The sequence below is a fragment of the Phacochoerus africanus genome, chromosome 2, assembly GCF_016906955.1.
Source record: "Phacochoerus africanus isolate WHEZ1 chromosome 2, ROS_Pafr_v1, whole genome shotgun sequence".
Classification (NCBI taxonomy): Eukaryota; Metazoa; Chordata; class Mammalia; order Artiodactyla; family Suidae; genus Phacochoerus; species Phacochoerus africanus.
In genome coordinates, this window is record NC_062545.1 from 250,579,338 (window position 1) to 250,596,689 (window position 17,352).

Sequence of the window (17,352 nt, forward strand, 5' to 3'; positions counted from 1 at the left end):
TCCAGCTTTCTGAAGGCCAAGCACAGTGGTTACCTAAGCTGCTTCCAGTGGGTCACCAGACACCCATCTGCCTCCCCTAGTACACACCCGCCACCCCCAGCCAAATGAACAAATTTCTTGCCAGAATCAATGCAAAAAATCACCTAGCAAGAAAGAGTCCACTAAAAAGAAATGCCAGGATTTGGGGCTAAATATTCAATAAATGATTAATTTTATTCAATTAAATCCAGTAACTATGGGTATTTAAGAGCAAATAAGAAGAACCTCCAATGCCTTTCAAGAGCTCCTGTCTGTTGGGGGAGCAAGACCCATAAAATCCTATAATATATAAGGAGAATATTCACATATTTATAATACATGTATAACTTTTTGTCTTTTTAGGGCCACACCTGAGGCATATGGAAGTTCCAAGGCTAGGAGTAGAATTGGAGCTATAGCTGATGGCCTACACCACAGCCACAGCAACGTGGAATCTGAGTTGCATCTGCAACCTACACTACAGCTCTCAGCTGTACTAAATGGGGCCAGGGATGGAACCTACATCCTCATGGATACTAGTTGGGTTCCTTACCACTGAGCCATGATAGGAACTCCCAAGGATAAAATTGTAATGAAAGATCTTTATTGAGTGGGAGGAGAGAAGGCTGTTTGGGAGTTCCCTGGTGGCTCAGTGGGTTAAGGATCTGGCATTGTCACTGATGTGGCCCTGGTTACTGCTCTGTGTTGTGGGTTTGACCCCTGGCCCAGGAACTTCTGCATCCTATGGGCACTGCCAAAAACAACAACAACAACAAAAAGAGCTGGCTATGCAGGATTGTAAGACATATGTGCTATAGGAGGATGTGGGCCTTTCCAGAAGCAGCAGAGACCAACACCTGCCAGTAAAGTCTCAAAGGCTGAAACAAGCATAGTGTGTTGAGGAGTCTAGAGTAGTTTCGTATGGCTGATACACTTAGGGTGTGATTGGATACTTAAGGAGACAAGTAGCTGGGGATCACAGTTTAAATCTTTATACACTAGGCCCTAAGGACCCTGGGAAGGTAATGAGTAGGGGAGGGGCTTGACCAGATTTGTTTGACCAGGAGAGCTGTGTGTTGGGACAGAAACAGGTGCCTTTTCTCCACCCGAAACTAAAAGTACAGATCATATTTATGATATAGTGACCAGCTCAAGAAACTTCTGCTGGAAACTTTTCTGTCCCGTCTACCTTGACAGAGGAAGTAGCACATTAATTGGGAGACAGAAAGTCTGGGGCTTTTGACTCCTAAACAGGTTTACTGGAAGAACCTGGATGTTAGTAAATCCTTCTGCATTGGGGTGTATCCATTTTGCCTGTAGCCCTACCTGCCCAGCTGACTGAGGACAAAAGCATTAGAAAAGAAATGCTTTGAGTGTGTCAGCAAGAACGAGAAACAAAAGCAAAACATTAACCTGTGAAGGGAACCTCGGTTTCCTCATCTGTACAATGGAGGATGAGATAGGGAAATCCCACCCCTACCTTTTGTTGTGAGGATTCCTTGAGGTAATGGAGCGCGCAAGTGCTTCATAGACCTCACGGAATTGTGAAGAAGTAAGGGATGACTATACACCAGCAAAAAGTGACCAGGGGAGTTCTGCTGTGGCTCAGGGGGTTAAGAACCTGACATAGTCTCCATGAGGATGCATGTTCGATCCCTGGCCTCGCTCAGTGGGTTAAAGATTCCACGTGGTGTGGCGTAGGTCGTAGACTCGAATCTGGCAATGCTTTTGCCTGGGCATGGGCTGGCAGCTGCTGCTCTGAGTCAGCCCCTAGCCTGGGAACTTCCATATGCCACAGGGGCAGCCATAAAAAGAAAAAAAGAAAAAAAAAAAGTGACCTCAATCAGATATGTTTCTCTTCACTGAAAAAAAAAAATCCCTTCCGTTTGTCATGTCTTAGAGACTCTGCTTATGGTTTGCACCAATTCCCTTATCTTCTTGGCTTTCTGCAAGTGTATCTGGAGTTTCTTCAATTTCCCTGTATAGTGGTTTATCCATTTTAGCTTTTAGGAGAGTAAGGAGGTTGAGTGCCCGAGTGCATTGGCTCTGTGTCATAGGGATCTGGCCACCATTCAGTAACTTGTTGATCCAGTGCTAACAGTATAGATTCAGATATTATAGGTGAGGTAGGTGTTATAACCTCACTCAGCCTCTTGGCCTCAGACACCTTGGACTGGGGACATGTGTGATTAGTCCTAGTTGGCCCTACCTGACTTTAGATCATTATCAAATCTCTGCCTGCATCATCATCCATCTATTTATCTATCTCTCTGAAAAGAGCTACTTCTCCTTTCTTACTTCGTTTAATGATAACATGTAACTTAGACATGAAAAGAAACATAAAAGGATGGGCAAATGGCCCTCATACTCTGGGATCTTATGATAATTACTGTGTTGTATCAATGAAAAATGTTCTAGTGGATATGCTCAGAGGTCAAAGGGATTCTGGAAGTGTGAATTTGTTTCTTGTCCTTCTTATTAAATCGGACTTCTATGTATTTCCTCCTTTTCCTTTAAGAGCAAGTGGAGAAGGACATTTGGGAGAACGGGTTGCAAAATGCTGACTCATCTAGGGTGTTGAGAAGACTGTAGCGTTTGAAAAATTGATATTACAGCGCTGGCATCATGGAAAATAATTAAAAAGATAAACTCCCCATATACGTGTTTCCAGAGAAGCAGTTTGACATGTCTACCCCATGTGCTCCTCCCCCAAACTAAGTCACCCGGCTGTGGTAGCCGAGAGACCAGCCTGAAATATTTTCTGCATATAATCACACCAACATTTTAGCAGTTGCTTTCCTCTGTGTTTTGACTGTGACCAGGGCGTCGAACCCCTAGGTACTTCAGAAGGATTTAAGAATCGGTAGTTTTTTTTTAAGGAGATAGTGAGAAATTTACCCAAGATTTACTTTTTTTTTTTTTTTTTAAATCTTTTTAGGGCTGCACCTTCGGCGTATGGAGGGGTCCCAGGCTAGGGGTCAAATTGGAGCTATAGCTGGTGACCTACACCACAGCCACAGCAACGCCAGATCCGAGCTGCATCTGCGACCTACACCACAGCTCAGGGCAGCACTGGATCCTTAACCCACTGAGCCAGGCCAGGAATCGAACCTGCATCCTCATGGGTATTAGTCAGATTCGTTTCTGCTGAGCCACGACGGGAACACCAAGATTTACTTTTTTGTTTAAGGCTTCCAAAGGGTGTCTGTGCTCAACTTCATTTTAGTTTTACTCAATGTAAAAAAAAAAAAAATTTTTTTTATTTTGATTCAGCATTCTGACTGCAGCAGTAGTCTCTGTGCTTTCAGAGGTAAAACATTCCATGATATAGTCCACATTAGGTAGAGTTCTTGGTGGTTTGATATGAAATATTATGGAGTAAGTACTCTCTGCATGTGAACAGTGAATGATAGTTTCATAAACAACTTTTAGGAAGCAGACGGAGTGTCAGCTTAGTGCAATAAAAACATGTCACCATACAACAGTGTATAGAAGGTGCTAAGAAAAGATGAACTAAGATACATAAAATGTTAATACATAGTAACAAATAAAATGTTAAAATAATAAACACATAAAAAAGTTTATGTAGTTCTGGATGGTGTCTATGCGTTTTACAAGAGAGGGAGAAGGGTGAAGGTGGGGAGAAAGAAAGTAAGGACTACGAATTCACTTGTGAGTGTGGTATTGTGCTGAACAGAGCTTGCAAAGCCAGAATGCATAATAGAGCAGGTGGCTGCATAGGCTGCTAAATTTAGATATTCCTGTAGATCAAAATGCCACAGGTACTACCATGGCTTGTGTTAATATTTTCCTTGTGGACTTGCTTCCGTAGCATAAGAACTGCCTCACCTGGGCTTTCTTCTATGTAAAGAAATTCTACCTAAAAATTGTGACTCTCCAAATATGAAAATAACGCATCTTTCTAAAAATTGGAAGAACTTTTGAAAGGAAGAGGATTATTTGCCAACGACTCTGAGATAGTGCAGGTTCCCGTTTTAAGAAACCAAAACAAGGTTGGAGGAGTCAAACAGGTTCTTAGGTAGAAAGACTATTTTGCTAGCAAAGGCATTTCATTGGAAAAGAGAGAAAGCCTGCTGATGGGTAGGAAATACTGTTGTTAATCTTGTGTGTGTTTGTGTGTGTGTGTGCACGTGCGGCCGCATGCACGCACAAGTTAAAATCTAGGACATGTAGAATTAAATGTCATGAGGAAAATGTAATAAGCAGGCATCTCAATTATTAGGTACTCTTTATTATACAGTATAAATGGCTCTGTAACGCAATAATGACAGTACACAGAGAAGCTCACAACTGATAGGTACTAAAGTAAATAGTTTCACTACTTGTGCATGGTGAATAGTTTTGTCCTGTTATGTTTTTGGAAAATCTTCCTCATTTTAGATACTGAAGCTTACTTTCTCAGGTTAGAAAAAGCTAAGGCAAATGATGTTTGCCTATGACATTAGAAAAAAATTTGAGTACATTTAAAATATCTTGTTATTTTAAGAATGATGTTTCTTCTGCTTGAGATGATAGGCACTTATTAAATATGAAGATGGTAAAACAACCTTTCGATACACACTTTTCATACACAAACTGTGTGCCAGGAGGCTCTGTGTAAGAGTGACAACCACAATTTAATACAAAAAAAAAAAAGTTTTAGAACATAGGCTTTTTGTTTAAATAGCTCTAATTGCTCTTTTAAAAAATGAAGTCCAGGAGTTCCCGTCGTGGCGTAGTGGGAACAAATCTGACTAGGAACCATGAGGTTGTGAGTTCGATCCCTGGCCTTGCTCAGTGGGTTAAGGATCCAGCGTTGCTGTGAGCTGCGGTGTAGGTCGCAGACACAGCTCAGATCTGGCGTGGCTGTGGCTGTGGCTGTGGTGTAGGCCGGCAGCAACAGCTCTGACTGGACCCCTAGCCTGGGAACCTCCATATGCTGCGGGTGTGGCACTAAAAAGACAAAAAAAAAAACAAAAAAAAAAACTAAATGACTGTACCTGTACTCTTTTTAAAAAGTTTCTCCATTTGAAATAAACACTTATTTTAGAGTATCTGGAAACTAGAAAAACCAGAGTTAATATTTTGATGTTTCCTTCCAGTCTTTTCTCTCGAGTTTCAACCGCTTCTCTCTCCTTCAGTGTACACACACATTTGAACTTATACGGTTGGAATCATACTGTTTATAGTCTTATATGCTGCTTTTTCCACTTAACATACCATATGCATTTTTCCATGTCATTAAATATGCTTTGAATATGTTCTTGGCCACATAAAATTCCATCCTATTGATGCACCTGTTTTCTTTTAAGCTAAAGGCACATGCCACGTTTCCCAGTCATGCTGGACTCTTAAAAGCCAAGGAAAATTCTTTGTGTTGATCCACCATGAGCCTCTTAAGAATTTCTGTTTTTCGTTCCATTTATAAAATGTACCCACAGTGCAAACACACCTCTGAACACTAAATATAATGGATAGGTAATAAGCAGTCTAAAGAAAATGCCAGTCAGCTTCTGTCCACTTGACAATGTTAATTAGTCACCCACACCACCATTACAAATATATAGTGTCAACAAGTGTCACAAATGCTTTTTCCATTTAGTGACAGCCACAAATGAACTTCAGATTCTTGGGTAGACACTGAAGAAAAAAAAGTCAGTGCAGATTTAAGCTTTAATGATTTGAGAAATATGCGACCCACTTACAAGAACACCATGTAAAATGTACTGAAATGTGCATGGTTTTGTGGCTGAATCATTTTTGCTTCTTTTGTTTCAGTCTGCTGAAACAATGGGGTTGGTTATCTTCGGGGGACTGAGGAAGTTTTAAACATCTGCTAGAAACTGGTTCTGCCCTCTTAGGGCTATGACTGAAAGTAATCTCTTAGTCAGGCAAAGCACAAATGAGTCCTGCAATCCTCAGGAGGGCACTGTGGAACTACGTTCTTAGGGTTGTCCGCCTTGGGGAGGTTCTATTGTTACAGATTGTCCCCAAGTGCAAAGCCAGGTCTCCGAAGAAGAGACATATATTTTCATTTAATTTTAAAGACAAACCATAAAGATCTTTCAAAATGAGACTGAAGTGAGTATGCTTATTTTATGACTACCCTCCTATTAAAACTACACAAATTGAGGAATGACTGGGCTGCCTCTACCTGAAGTTCAGTCAGGTACGGAAACTGCTTTTCTGCACTTTTTAATGTACATTTAAGAGAGGAACCTCCACTAGGTCGGTTTAATTCTATGATCTAAATGCGCAGAGCTTTCAACCCGACAACATTATAGCACTTGTTGTACAGCTAAGTAGTCTTTAAAAAAGTCTTCTTTTAGTCAGTTGCTGGCTTTTTTTTTTTGATGTGCTTTTCACATGCTGACCCACTGAGTTTAAATTTTGGTTACATGTGCTTTTCCAGGAGCAAAACCAACAAAACGTAAACAACGTTCAGATAAAATATTATAGGTTTATTTAAAACTTAATTCTCACCTTGAGTATGCAAAATACAAACTCCACAAAATGTTCATTTTTTTTACTTTGTAGTTTACAAATATACAAAATAGAAGTTTGCTTAAATTTATATTACATATTTATTAAGGCAAGGAACTATATAGAAAAACACATTTGTTCTGCTTAAGGCATACTTGGGAATAAACCATTGTACAAATTATTGCACATCTGAAACCACAGTGCATAACAGACTGTCTGCATAAAAAGGTTAAAGTAAACCAGGTGTATTTACCTGACTTAGGTCATAAATGTAGATCGGAAGACAAAAATAGATTTTCCTTGTCAAAGTATGCAGCAGTTTGAGAACTTTGGCCTCAATTGGTACCTTTAGAACCAAGACTCACCAAGCACCATCGTTTAGGCTATTAAAACACATTTTCTGTACCTGAATTTCTTCCTCTTCTTCTAAGATTGCAATAATGGCTTTTAGAAGGCAAAGAGAATACAAGGTGATCTTTTTGCTTATGTTGCATCGAAACACAATTCAAGGGATTCTGGTCTTCCCTCCCCCCAACTCATGGATCTAATTTATACCCTGATATCCACAACTTCCAGTAACCCCGTTGATGTTTTCGTATAAGTCCAGGAATATATGTTCAAGTTGGATTTAGAATTGGAATGATAGAAGATCCAGTTACAGACCCCATCTGTTCTTTAATTTGTCTTTTGGTTTCCTCATGTTTCCTGATTATCCATTCACAAGTTGACTTGTTGGGAACTTGACCATGATTGTAGTGCTTTCCAGCTGGGTTCCTCCCCTCACCAGGGAGACAGTGTGAAAGGTTAAAAAAAAAAAAATACTGAATTCTCTCTTGGCAGTGTGGGTCATATCCACTGTTTTGGGCTTTAAAAGTGCCTCTTCATGTGTAAGGCAAGGTGGTCCGACCTCGAAAATGCCCGGTCGCACTTCTGGCACTGGAAGGGGCGGTGCCCAGTATGTTTGCGGTAGTGCCTGGTCAGTTCATCTGAGCGGGCAAATTTCCACCCACAGCCATCCCAGTCACAGTGGTAAGGTTTCTCACCTGGAAAAGGAAAATAAAACCAGTGGAAGTCATTGCTGAACAACAAATAATTGGCCATTTTAAAAGCCAAATATTAAACCAGCTCCCCATGTACCCCACTCTGAAATGATGGAGGAACAACTTTGTACCTCTTAAGGCTGTATTAAATTTCAGATCCTAAATAATACATTATCCATCTGAAGTATTCTTTTTTTGCTCTTTTTTAGGGGAAGCTAGTTAAACCTATTTCTGTTGGACTAAGGTTTTTCAGTTTTTTGAGCTAAGACATCACAGAGGAAATGAATTTAGAAATTATGGCTGCTAATACATGTCTCCTAGCTCAAACCAAACCACTACCAATTGATTGTAAGTGACAGGAGGCTACTTTTCCTGTCTGTACCAACATTTCTGTTATTTTTACGAATGCTATATCTTAGTAACCTTATGTTCCCGCTTGCACCCACCAATTCTCTGCAATGACAATCTTAAACCAGAATCTCAACAATCCTAACCAAGAAGTCCTTGAGATTTAACTAAAACCTAATTGTCAAGACTAGAAAGGAGGAGAAGTGAATCTAAGAGAACAACCAATGAAAATAGTTTGGAAAATAAAAAACTGATTAAAGCAAAAGTGTAATTTCTTGATTACAAGGGCAATGCTTTGCTCAAGCTAGAAGAGGCCCACATGCAGCCTGGAGTCTCTCTGCCTTTCAAAGGCCTAACAAAACTGCACATTCAAGCACTGATACCATCCACCCAGCAAAAGGCTTCTGGGCAAAATAGTAGGCGCCAGTTTGCTGTTCTCTCCTGTGATCCAGGAGATGGAGAAGATAGACTGTGCCCCACATCCCAAGAGGCCCCAAGGAGTCTCCATAGTTAGCTCATGAGGCTGGACACCAACCCCCTGCCCCCTTCCCCCCCCCCCCCAGCTTCTATCCTCCTACCTGTGTGGGTTCGCAGGTGTGCCTTGAGATGAGAACTCTTCGTGTAGGTTTTGCCGCAGCCCGCGTAATCACAAGTGTGAGTGGCCGTCCTTTTCCGGGGCCACGACCTTCTCCCCCTCTTTGGCTTCGGCTCCTCTGGCATGCAGGAACCAGGTGGCATGAGCTCTAGGGGTGAAGAAGGTGGGGTCAACACCATTCCGTGGGCCCCGGAGGGCCGGCAGATGCAGGGCTCCCCAGCCCCAACTACGAATCCCCGGGACTGACCTTGGTAATGGAGCGGTGGGACCTGCGGCTGCAGCTGATCCGGCAGGAAGGGTGGGTAGTTTGGCCCATGGTGGGGATGGAAGCCCGGGGGGAGCGGCAGGGCAGGATGACAGTCCCTGCTGCTTAGCAGTTCCTCCGCACCCAGGGTTGGGGTAGTCCTGCTGGGGAGCTGCCGCCCCAGGGGAAAGTCGTGGGCAGGCGGCCGGTGGCCATTGCTGAGAGGGGGTCCAGTGCCCAAGTGGGCCTCTAAGGGCCGGCCGACGGTGCACGAGGAGACAGCCTCCTGCTTGATCTTGGGGCACATGCGCGGCGGGCCACCGCTGTAGGGCGCCACCACCACCGGGTGGCTCCCATCTGGGCTGCCTTTGCTAACACTGATGACCGACGGGCTGCCGTACTCGCTGCCGGGGGCACTCAGCGACGCCTTCAACACAAACTTGCCCATCAGCCCGCCACCTGGCGGCTGCGACTGCTGCGGCGGAATGTACACTGGGTCCAATTCAGGCCGCAGGAGTTCGGCCACGAAGCCGCCCGAGGGGCTCACATCGTTGATGTCTGCCAGGTTGAAGGGAGCTGTCGGGGGAGGTGCAGACTCCCGGCCATAGAGGAGGCTGCCTCCAGTGCTGCCCGGTGCCACGCCCGGGTCGCCCCCAGCCCGGATCGGATAGCTGAAGCTGCAGGTGGAGGGCGCACTGGCGGGACCGCTGCTCGATGGGGAGGACGAGGATGAGGCTGAAGCCGACGAGGACACGGTGGCGGCCACTGACTCCTGATGGGACAGTGAGTTGGAGAGGATAAAGTCCAGGTCCAGGAGATCATTGAACTCCTCCGTCTCCCTCCGGGGTAGAAGAGCCGGGTTGCTACTGCCGCAAGCCGCGCCGACTCCGCCACTCTCCAGGTCGGTGGCCACGGTCGCCGCCGCCAGGTCGTAGGGGCGGCCGGGAAGCACCGGGGGAAGTCTTTGCTTCATGTGGGAGAGCTCCTCCCGCCAGCGCTGCCGGGACAGGACAAGAGATACCGTCAGTGCCGTCCCTAACTGCCGCCCGAAGTAGTGGTGGGCTGGCCGCGCCTACACCGCCTAGACGTGGGGACCTGGCCGGCAGGAAGCGCCTGGGAACTAAGAGTGCCAGCGTCGAAATCATGGCTGGGTCTGAAGAGAAACGGTGCGTGTATATGGAGGATGTTATGTTGTGTCTGCCCCATGGATTGTGAGCGCGCGCCGCGGCTCGCCAGCCTGGGTCCCTCCCCCGCCAGATCCAGGGGACGCTCCTGCCGCCCCAAGAATCAGGACACCGAAGCCCTCTCGGTGCGCCCTCGCCACGGGGACGCCTACGCGCCAAGCTCACTCCCGCCCAGCCAGTGTCTGGGGACACAGACACCTCCCGCCCGGTAGCTCGCGCGCCCGCCCTGCCGCTTGCGTGCTCCGGGACGTGTGCGGGCCCGGTGTGCGCCCCCGGCCGCTCCACACCGTCCGGACCACACGCAAGTACAGCTGAGCCAAGAGCGCGGAAGCCATCCTGGGAAGGCTGCGGAGCCCGTGCGGTGGCTACCCCCTCCCCTCGTCCGGAGGGGTTCTGGGTGACCCCGGGGCTCCGCCCGTCCCCACCCCACCCACAGAAGCCCACTAGAGGTCCCCGACGGCCCGTGACAACACTCACGTTATTCGGGGCACCTGCTGGACGCAGTGTCTTCTCCCTTCCCGCCGGGCCGGACGCGAACGTGGAGAAGGACGGGAGCAGTGCGTCGCTGACAGCCATGTCAGACTCGCCAGGTGGCTGCCTGAGGGCCGGGTGGGGAGCACAGAGACTTGAGTCAGGGTCCACTCTTGACGGCCGCTCTGGCGGGTCCCACCGTTCCTCACTCTTCCCTACGCCCCCACCCCCACGCCGCACTTACCTCATTAATGTGGGGCCTCAGAAGGTCCTCCGGAGTCCGAAGCAGCGGGGGTACCCGAACCCCAGTCAACGAAGAGGGGGAAAAGACTTAGAAACGAAGCCAAAACCCAAAACCCCAAATTGCCGGAGATCCTTCTTCTTTGGATTAAATATAAAAGAGATGCCTTTAAAAAAAGTTCCTTTGTATACAAAAGTTCTTAGAAAAGTTGTAAACTCGTAAAAATAGACAATCAGCAAGGCAAGTAAGTAGGTCCGGTGGCCGGGCTGTGCTCTCTTCGACTCAGCAGTGTCCCCCACCGCTGTCGCGGTCGCCGCGGCTATGGCCTTGGGTGCTGGGGCTGTGGCCGGGGTGGCGGGCGGGCGGCGCCGCCAGGTGAGACTGGCTGCGGTGGCGCTGATCTGCGGACTGGGCGGCGGCGCAGGGCGCGGAGTCCGGGGGGTTGCGCGGGGCGCGCGCGGCCATGGGCGCTGGCCGCGGGCAGGTGGGTGGGTGGGGGGCCGGAGGGGCGGGGAGGGGCACTTGGCGGCTCCCGGTGCCGCCGCCGCCCGCCACCGCCTCTGCTCCCCGCGCGCCCGCAGCCGCGCTCGCTGTCTCGGCCGGGGAACTGCCGGCGGCCGCCGCGCGCTCCTTACTTATAACTTCTTGGCTCCCGCCCTCCCCCCGCCTCCTACCCGCTGTGCGCAGGGGCCCGCCGCCAGGCCCCGCCCCCTCCCTTTCTTCTCCCCTCCCTTGCGCGGCCCCCCCGCGCGTTGCCATAGCAGCTAAATAAACAAACTTGGCGCACGTGGGGGCGGGGAGGAAGGAGGGGCGCGGGCGGGGCACGGCGGGCTGTGACGCCAGCCCAGCAGCTGGCGGGCAGGAGCCGCGCTGACGCCGGCGGCGGTGGCGCAGTGGCTCAGGCGCTGGGTATACCGGGCGCAGGTCCGGTTGCCGCGCGACCAGGACAGTCGGCGTCGCCACGGGCAGCTCCTCAGGTTCGAAGCCTGCGGCCGAGAGGCTGCTGGGGGCGAAGGGGGACGGTAACACGCCACTACCACAGCCCGGGTGAGCGCTCGCCGCGCACTCTGCGCCCTAGAGAAGAGCGCGATTATCCGCCTGACTCATCCAGAGCTCGTACCTCTCTTACGCACGCAGGAGCCCGGCTCTAGTCCCTGAGTGCCATTGCGGGCCCTTGGCCTGGCGTCGCACGGCTCTTCGCTGGCACTTTTGCCGGGTCGCGGGTAGGGGGTCGAGATGGATGCCCAGGACGGCAAGGCGAACACTGGGAGCCTGAGAAGGCCGGAGGGGTGTTCTGCCTGGAAAGGGCTGAAAAAGACCAGAATGGGAAATGGAGCTACGGTTTTGATATTCTTGCAGGAGAGAGGAAGGGACGGGAAAGGCTCAAAATTCACTTCGTGAGGTGGGGGAGGGAAGAGGGGCGTGAGGCGCGGAGATACCTTCAACCAGGAATCAAAGCATTTTGCAAGCCACGCACTGTCCTTTCCATTTTATGGATGAGAAAACTGAGTCATAAAGAGGTGAAGTGGCGAGGTAAAGGTCAACCGGCAACTCGCTCCCTTGGCTCGAGCGGTCAAACCCACCAAAAGGGACTTGGCTGGAAAGTGGCCCCATGCCAGAAAGTGGAGCGATGCATTGGGACCCCGGTTCCTGATAAGGTCACACGGAGCCCGCGGCGGCTGTCACTGCCCACCGGGAAGAGAAGAGGAAACTGCGATCGTTATTTCAGTCTTATAACTCTGCCTCCCCACCCCCCTCCCCCTTAGTTTGTGATCAGTACTTTTCCAGCCGGGAAATGTTTTCGCTCTCATTTTCTCTGCAAGCAGTGCTTTTTTAAAAAAAAAAACGTGAGTGTGGTGTTAGGTATCGCTTTCTAAACGTAGGCTTGCGAGGTGTTTTTGTTTGGATTCAGGCGCACACAGGCCTCCGCCCTACCCCCCTCTCCGCGGAGCGCTCTTGAAGGTTAATGCAGTGGGTCCTGGCCGCTGGGAAAAGGGTCGAAGCCCTAGCACTGAGCAGAGTGTGGGCTCACCCCTCACTGAGATCCAGTTACCTCGTACTTTTAAGTCGTGGTCACCTGTTTGAGTCCTGCGACCTATTAGGTTTCCTCAGAATATTTCTTATCCCTGATTTTTCCGCTCCTTGTCAACCACAGAAGCATTCTTGGAATGTATCTCGCCCCGACGAATCCATTCGGCCCTCTCTGCCAATTGTAGGAATCCCTCTCGGTCCGGAAGGTTGGAAGCCCTTGAGGATGACTTCCATCCTCCAGCCCCGCTTTGGCCAATGGCTGAGAGGGGCTGCAGCTGAAGAAAGGGCATCCTTTGGCAGGGAAACCCGACCCGACCCTCCTCCTTTGGTCTGGAGGGTTTCAATCCCACCCCCATAGGAGCCAGCCAGTTACTTTTTAACTCTGAAAATATTGCGCTTTTCAAAAGGAGGAACCAAGAAAGGAAGATACTCGTCACCTCCTTTCCATATTCCTTTCATTGCAGTGGCAAAATATGGGGCGGGGGGCGGGGGGGGGGAGTACTAGGATTGAGTATCACATGGGAAAGTTAAACACTTTTCCATCAAGGCCGAGGTTCCTAAACGCCCGTGACCTTGGATGAGCCTTTGATTGGCAGCCATCACCCTCAGGATGTAGATGGGTAAGTCAGGACTTGGAATTCCCCAAATTCCCAATTTAGGTAACCAGTGCATGAGGATTTTTCTGCTTTTCTCTTATTTATCTAAGGCAGTAGCCCTCCCCCTTCAACAAAAGTAACCACCACAATGAAAAAACAATATTACACAAATGAACTGGAAAGCCAGTATTATTATGTCATATAATCAAGACAAGATTCTGAAACTCAATTTAAAAGATGAACTTGTAATTTCCAAATAGCCTTCTCGAAGAGGAAAGCCAGTGCCTCTTTGTGGCAGGCAACTTTCTGGTTATTCCTCTGATTGCATCATAAAGGGAGATCTCTATATTTGTTCCAGATTTCTAAAAGAGGTAAGGAACTTCAAGTTCACAAATCATCTCCTTTCAAGGCAGGTGCTTGGTATGACACCAGGGTTATGACCCTCCCTCTCCTCTTCAGAACAGGTAGATCCAGAAGAGTTAAATCCCTGCCCTATATAATTTATAAACATGAAGCTGAGTAAACGTTTGATGACTAAATTGCACTCTAAAATAATAATGGAAGACACCCTGTAAAGAAGAATTAAATACTTACACTGGTGACTTTATTTCAGCAAACTCATATTACAAGTTTTGTGGTATGGAAGTTAATTATTAATGTCCTTGGAGTTATAAAATAATTTTTTTTTCCAGCACAAACTGCATTAGTTGGCAGTGATGGAAACCATTAATGCTAAGGGATTAATGTGGAGCTGTGGAGGAGTGTGATAGATTAAAAAAGGCTGCATAAATGTTTTAAGTGAGGGACTCTGCACCCAGGACTAGGCTCTGGACACCTGGCAGCACCCTGGCCTGGTATCTGTCCATCAGTGCCACGGGAGGGACTCAGGCAAAGATGCTCTTTCAGAAGGTGAAAGCAAGAGATGCTTTTCAGTATCCAAATTGTGTTGAAATGAAATCCATGTGGAGAAATAACTGGAAGAGGGTCTTGTAACTTTCTCAAGGTGGCAGAGCTTTTCTCAGCCTCTGAGTGACTCCCATGCCCTGGTAAACTCCAGCCTTTTTCCCCTCAGTTCTTGTGCAGAGGTTAAGAAAGTGGGCTATAAAACTAGATTTCCTGGCTCTGCTGCTTTCTAGCTGGGCAAGTTCCTTGACCTCAGTTTGCCTGTTTCTTCTTCTACAAAATGGGGATATTAATAGTATCTACTAATTATAAATGGGATCATCCAAATATAGTATTCAGTGAAGGACATGATGCTCAATGCACATGTGTATTATTACCACCAGTATGTTCCAGGGTAACTTTGGCCTCATGAGGTCAGGAGCTATTGTTTTGTTCACTGCCATATCCCTCAGTTCTAGTACAGTGCTTGTCTAGCAACTAACTGATAATACTCTATACATGTTTGTTGAATGAATAACTGATGGACTTTTCCTTTGTCAGCTGTTCATTAACAGGAAGCCTGTCTTTCTTTTTAGCTCTCACTTGTAGAATGATTAATCCTCTTTTTGGTCAAGAACATCAATCCTCTCAGATTCTTGCCATAATTTTCCCCACATTATTTCATCACCCTTCCCACTTTCCAAGCTAAAAGACCTAGATTTCCCTCAACCCCTGCCTCATTTTCTTTGACCTGGGCATCTAGGCATCCTCAGAGTTCAACTATTTCTTTCTTTCTTTTTCTTTTTTTGTCTTTTTGCCATTTTCTTGGGCAGCTCCGGTGGCATATGGAGGTTCCCAGGCTAGGGGTCGAATCAGAGCTGTAGCCACCGGCCTACACCAGAGCCACAGCAACGCAGGATCCGAGCCACATCTGCGACCTACACCACAGCTCACGGCAACACCAGATCCTCAAACCACTGAGCAAGGCCAGGGATTGAACGCACAACCTCATGGTTCCTAGTCAGATTCGTTAACCACTGAGCCATGACGGGAACTCCCAGAGTTCAACTATTTCTATTCCTAAATATCTCCGTTCTTTTCCCTACTATCAAGTTGGGCTGCTTAGGTTCAAGCCCTCATTTGTCACTTGTTAATTATTGTTGTAAGCCTCCAAACTGTTCTCCTCCTCTGTCTCCCCCATCATCTCCCTGGAACTTCCCTGCTAGATCTATTTCATTTTTTTCGCAAATCACCACTGGTTCCAGTTCTGCCTACCTCGCCTCCATCAGCTCCCCTTGGCATAAAGGAGCAAGACCAAACTTCTTAAGCCCGTGTACCAAACTCTTCTTACTCTGGCCCTAGACCGATTAGCAGGGTCATCCGAGACCGACCCCACCCTCTCTCACCTTTAACAGGATGTTCTTTCAAGTCTCTGAATACACAATGTGTATTCCCCCCGCCCCCCTAGCCCCAGTCTGAAATGCTGAAATGCCTTTTCCCCCTTCGGGGCTCTCCTGGGCTTCAAACTCCAGAGACCCTCTTAATTGTATTTTGGTCATTTAGTCCCTGTTTAGATTCATCCTCTTTTCTCTGAGCTCTAATAAAGCCACGTGACTGCTCTGCTATGCCATTTACCCAGCGACCTCAGTTATCTGGTTACTTGTTTGGGGCTCCTGTTCCGTGGGGCATCTTCAGGACAGATGCCCAGTGAGCATGCAGTGTAGCATGAAGGGAGCCAGCAGAGCTGACTTGGTAAAAGGATTCTTCTGGCAGCCTTGACCTGAGCCCTGCCCTGATCTTGTCAATAACTGTCTGTCTCTGGTGGAGAGTTCATTGGTTTGGCCTTCTGCTTTCTAATCCCTTCTCTTCCCCCACCCACTTCTATGAAAACTTCTATGAAGGAGACAGAAAATAAAGTCCTTCATAATTCAGTCCTCTCAAAATCGTTGAGCCCAGGCCAAGGCATTGTAAGGAAACAAACTAGAAAACACAAACAAAAATAACCGAAAACCAAGCCAAAAACAAATGGAGAAAGCGTCCACTCTTTTCCAGAGCCAAATCCATTGCCTTTCAAAACCCAAACATTTGGTTTTGAAGTTTTTGGAGCAGAAAATGAGTCACAGACGTTTAAAAATCAATTCTCAGAAATTTAATTAAAATCTTTTTCATGAACCTTTTAGGATTGAACACTTAAGCTACATTCTTAGCCCCCACATGTGAGAACCAATACATTCTTTAAACTATTTAAAAAGAAATTCTAATTATAAATCTTAGCCTTTTTTTAAACTACATCTTTTCCTACTTCAGATCGTTACGATAGATGCTGGCTTTCTCTTTGTTACTGATAGGTAAAAACCAAAAGCTCATTATTAGACAGTGTTGATTAACTCCACCCCTAAGAATGAATGGTTTTCAATGTTGCATGGAAACCAAAGACTTGCATCTGGAGAAAGTGTTAAATAACATGAATTCCAATTAGAATATAAGGTGTTAACATCCATCCTTGTAGTTCACATACTATTCATAAATCACTTACTCAAGAAGAGTCCTCAAATACAGATATTTAAAGTCTCTGGGATTAGATTGTTCTAGTCCTTTATTTAAAAGTCGCCATTTCAGTTTCCCTCTCTACAATATCATGTGTACAACTTTGATTCTCTGATTTTCTAACAATTCACTACCAGCTAGATATTTTAACTACTGAACAACCTCAGATACTTGCCAGTGTCTTCCTGTTTTTTTTTTTTACCAAATTTTAAGCATGAGTATATACAAAATTCATATAAATCTGTGTTTTGATAAAGGTATAAAATATCAAAGTATTTTCAATCATGAAACCATTGCATGTAATAATAATAAGGAAAAATTAAATATAGTGAATATTTTAGTTGTCCCCAAAGTCCTCTCCTGACTTATGAAAATAGAAAATATTCTCCATATTTATATATCCATAAAACTTAAACCTATATATATGAAACTATATATAAAACTATTAAATATGCATAAAACTATTAAAACAATGTGAAATATAAAATAAGTTGGTTCAAATATTCTAATTGTGCAACTTAATTTGATTGTTACAGCTCATTACCTTCATATTTTTATTTGTATTTACAATAATAACTACAAGTTAATGACCTTGAAGCCATTTCAAAAAACATTGGTCTTTTCAAAGCCTTGTCATTAGAAATTGACCAAAAACAAAAGGACAAACAATAT

At 46.5% G+C, this 17,352-nt stretch overlaps 1 protein-coding gene across 2 annotated transcripts; it reads right to left on the bottom strand.

Moving 5' to 3' along the window:
- Nucleotides 1-6,458: 6,458 nt before the first annotated feature.
- KLF4 (KLF transcription factor 4) lies at nucleotides 6,459-11,224 on the bottom strand. Of its 2 annotated transcripts, XM_047768103.1 has the most exons (5): nucleotides 10,628-11,224; nucleotides 10,390-10,510; nucleotides 8,732-9,725; nucleotides 8,468-8,632; nucleotides 6,459-7,544 (listed from the first exon to the last, which is right to left on the bottom strand). In XM_047768103.1, the coding sequence occupies exons 1-5, from the start codon at nucleotides 10,630-10,632 to the stop codon at nucleotides 7,369-7,371; spliced, it is 1,461 nt and encodes a 486-aa protein (XP_047624059.1). In that variant the 5' UTR covers nucleotides 10,633-11,224; the 3' UTR covers nucleotides 6,459-7,368. The 2 variants fall into 2 exon arrangements, with proteins under 2 accessions (XP_047624059.1, XP_047624058.1); XM_047768102.1 differs by having other exon boundaries at nucleotides 8,468-9,725; nucleotides 10,628-11,082.
- Nucleotides 11,225-17,352: the final 6,128 nt, after the last annotated feature.

Coding starts and splice junctions, on each gene's coding strand:
- KLF4 (XM_047768102.1), bottom strand. Junction 9,726..10,389: donor CAGCAGGTGCCCCGAATAAC/GTGAGTGTTGTC, acceptor CTGTCCCGGCAG/CGCTGGCGGGAGGAGCTCTC. Junction 7,545..8,467: donor ACACCTGCGAACCCACACAG/GTAGGAGGATAG, acceptor TTCCTTTTCCAG/GTGAGAAACCTTACCACTGT.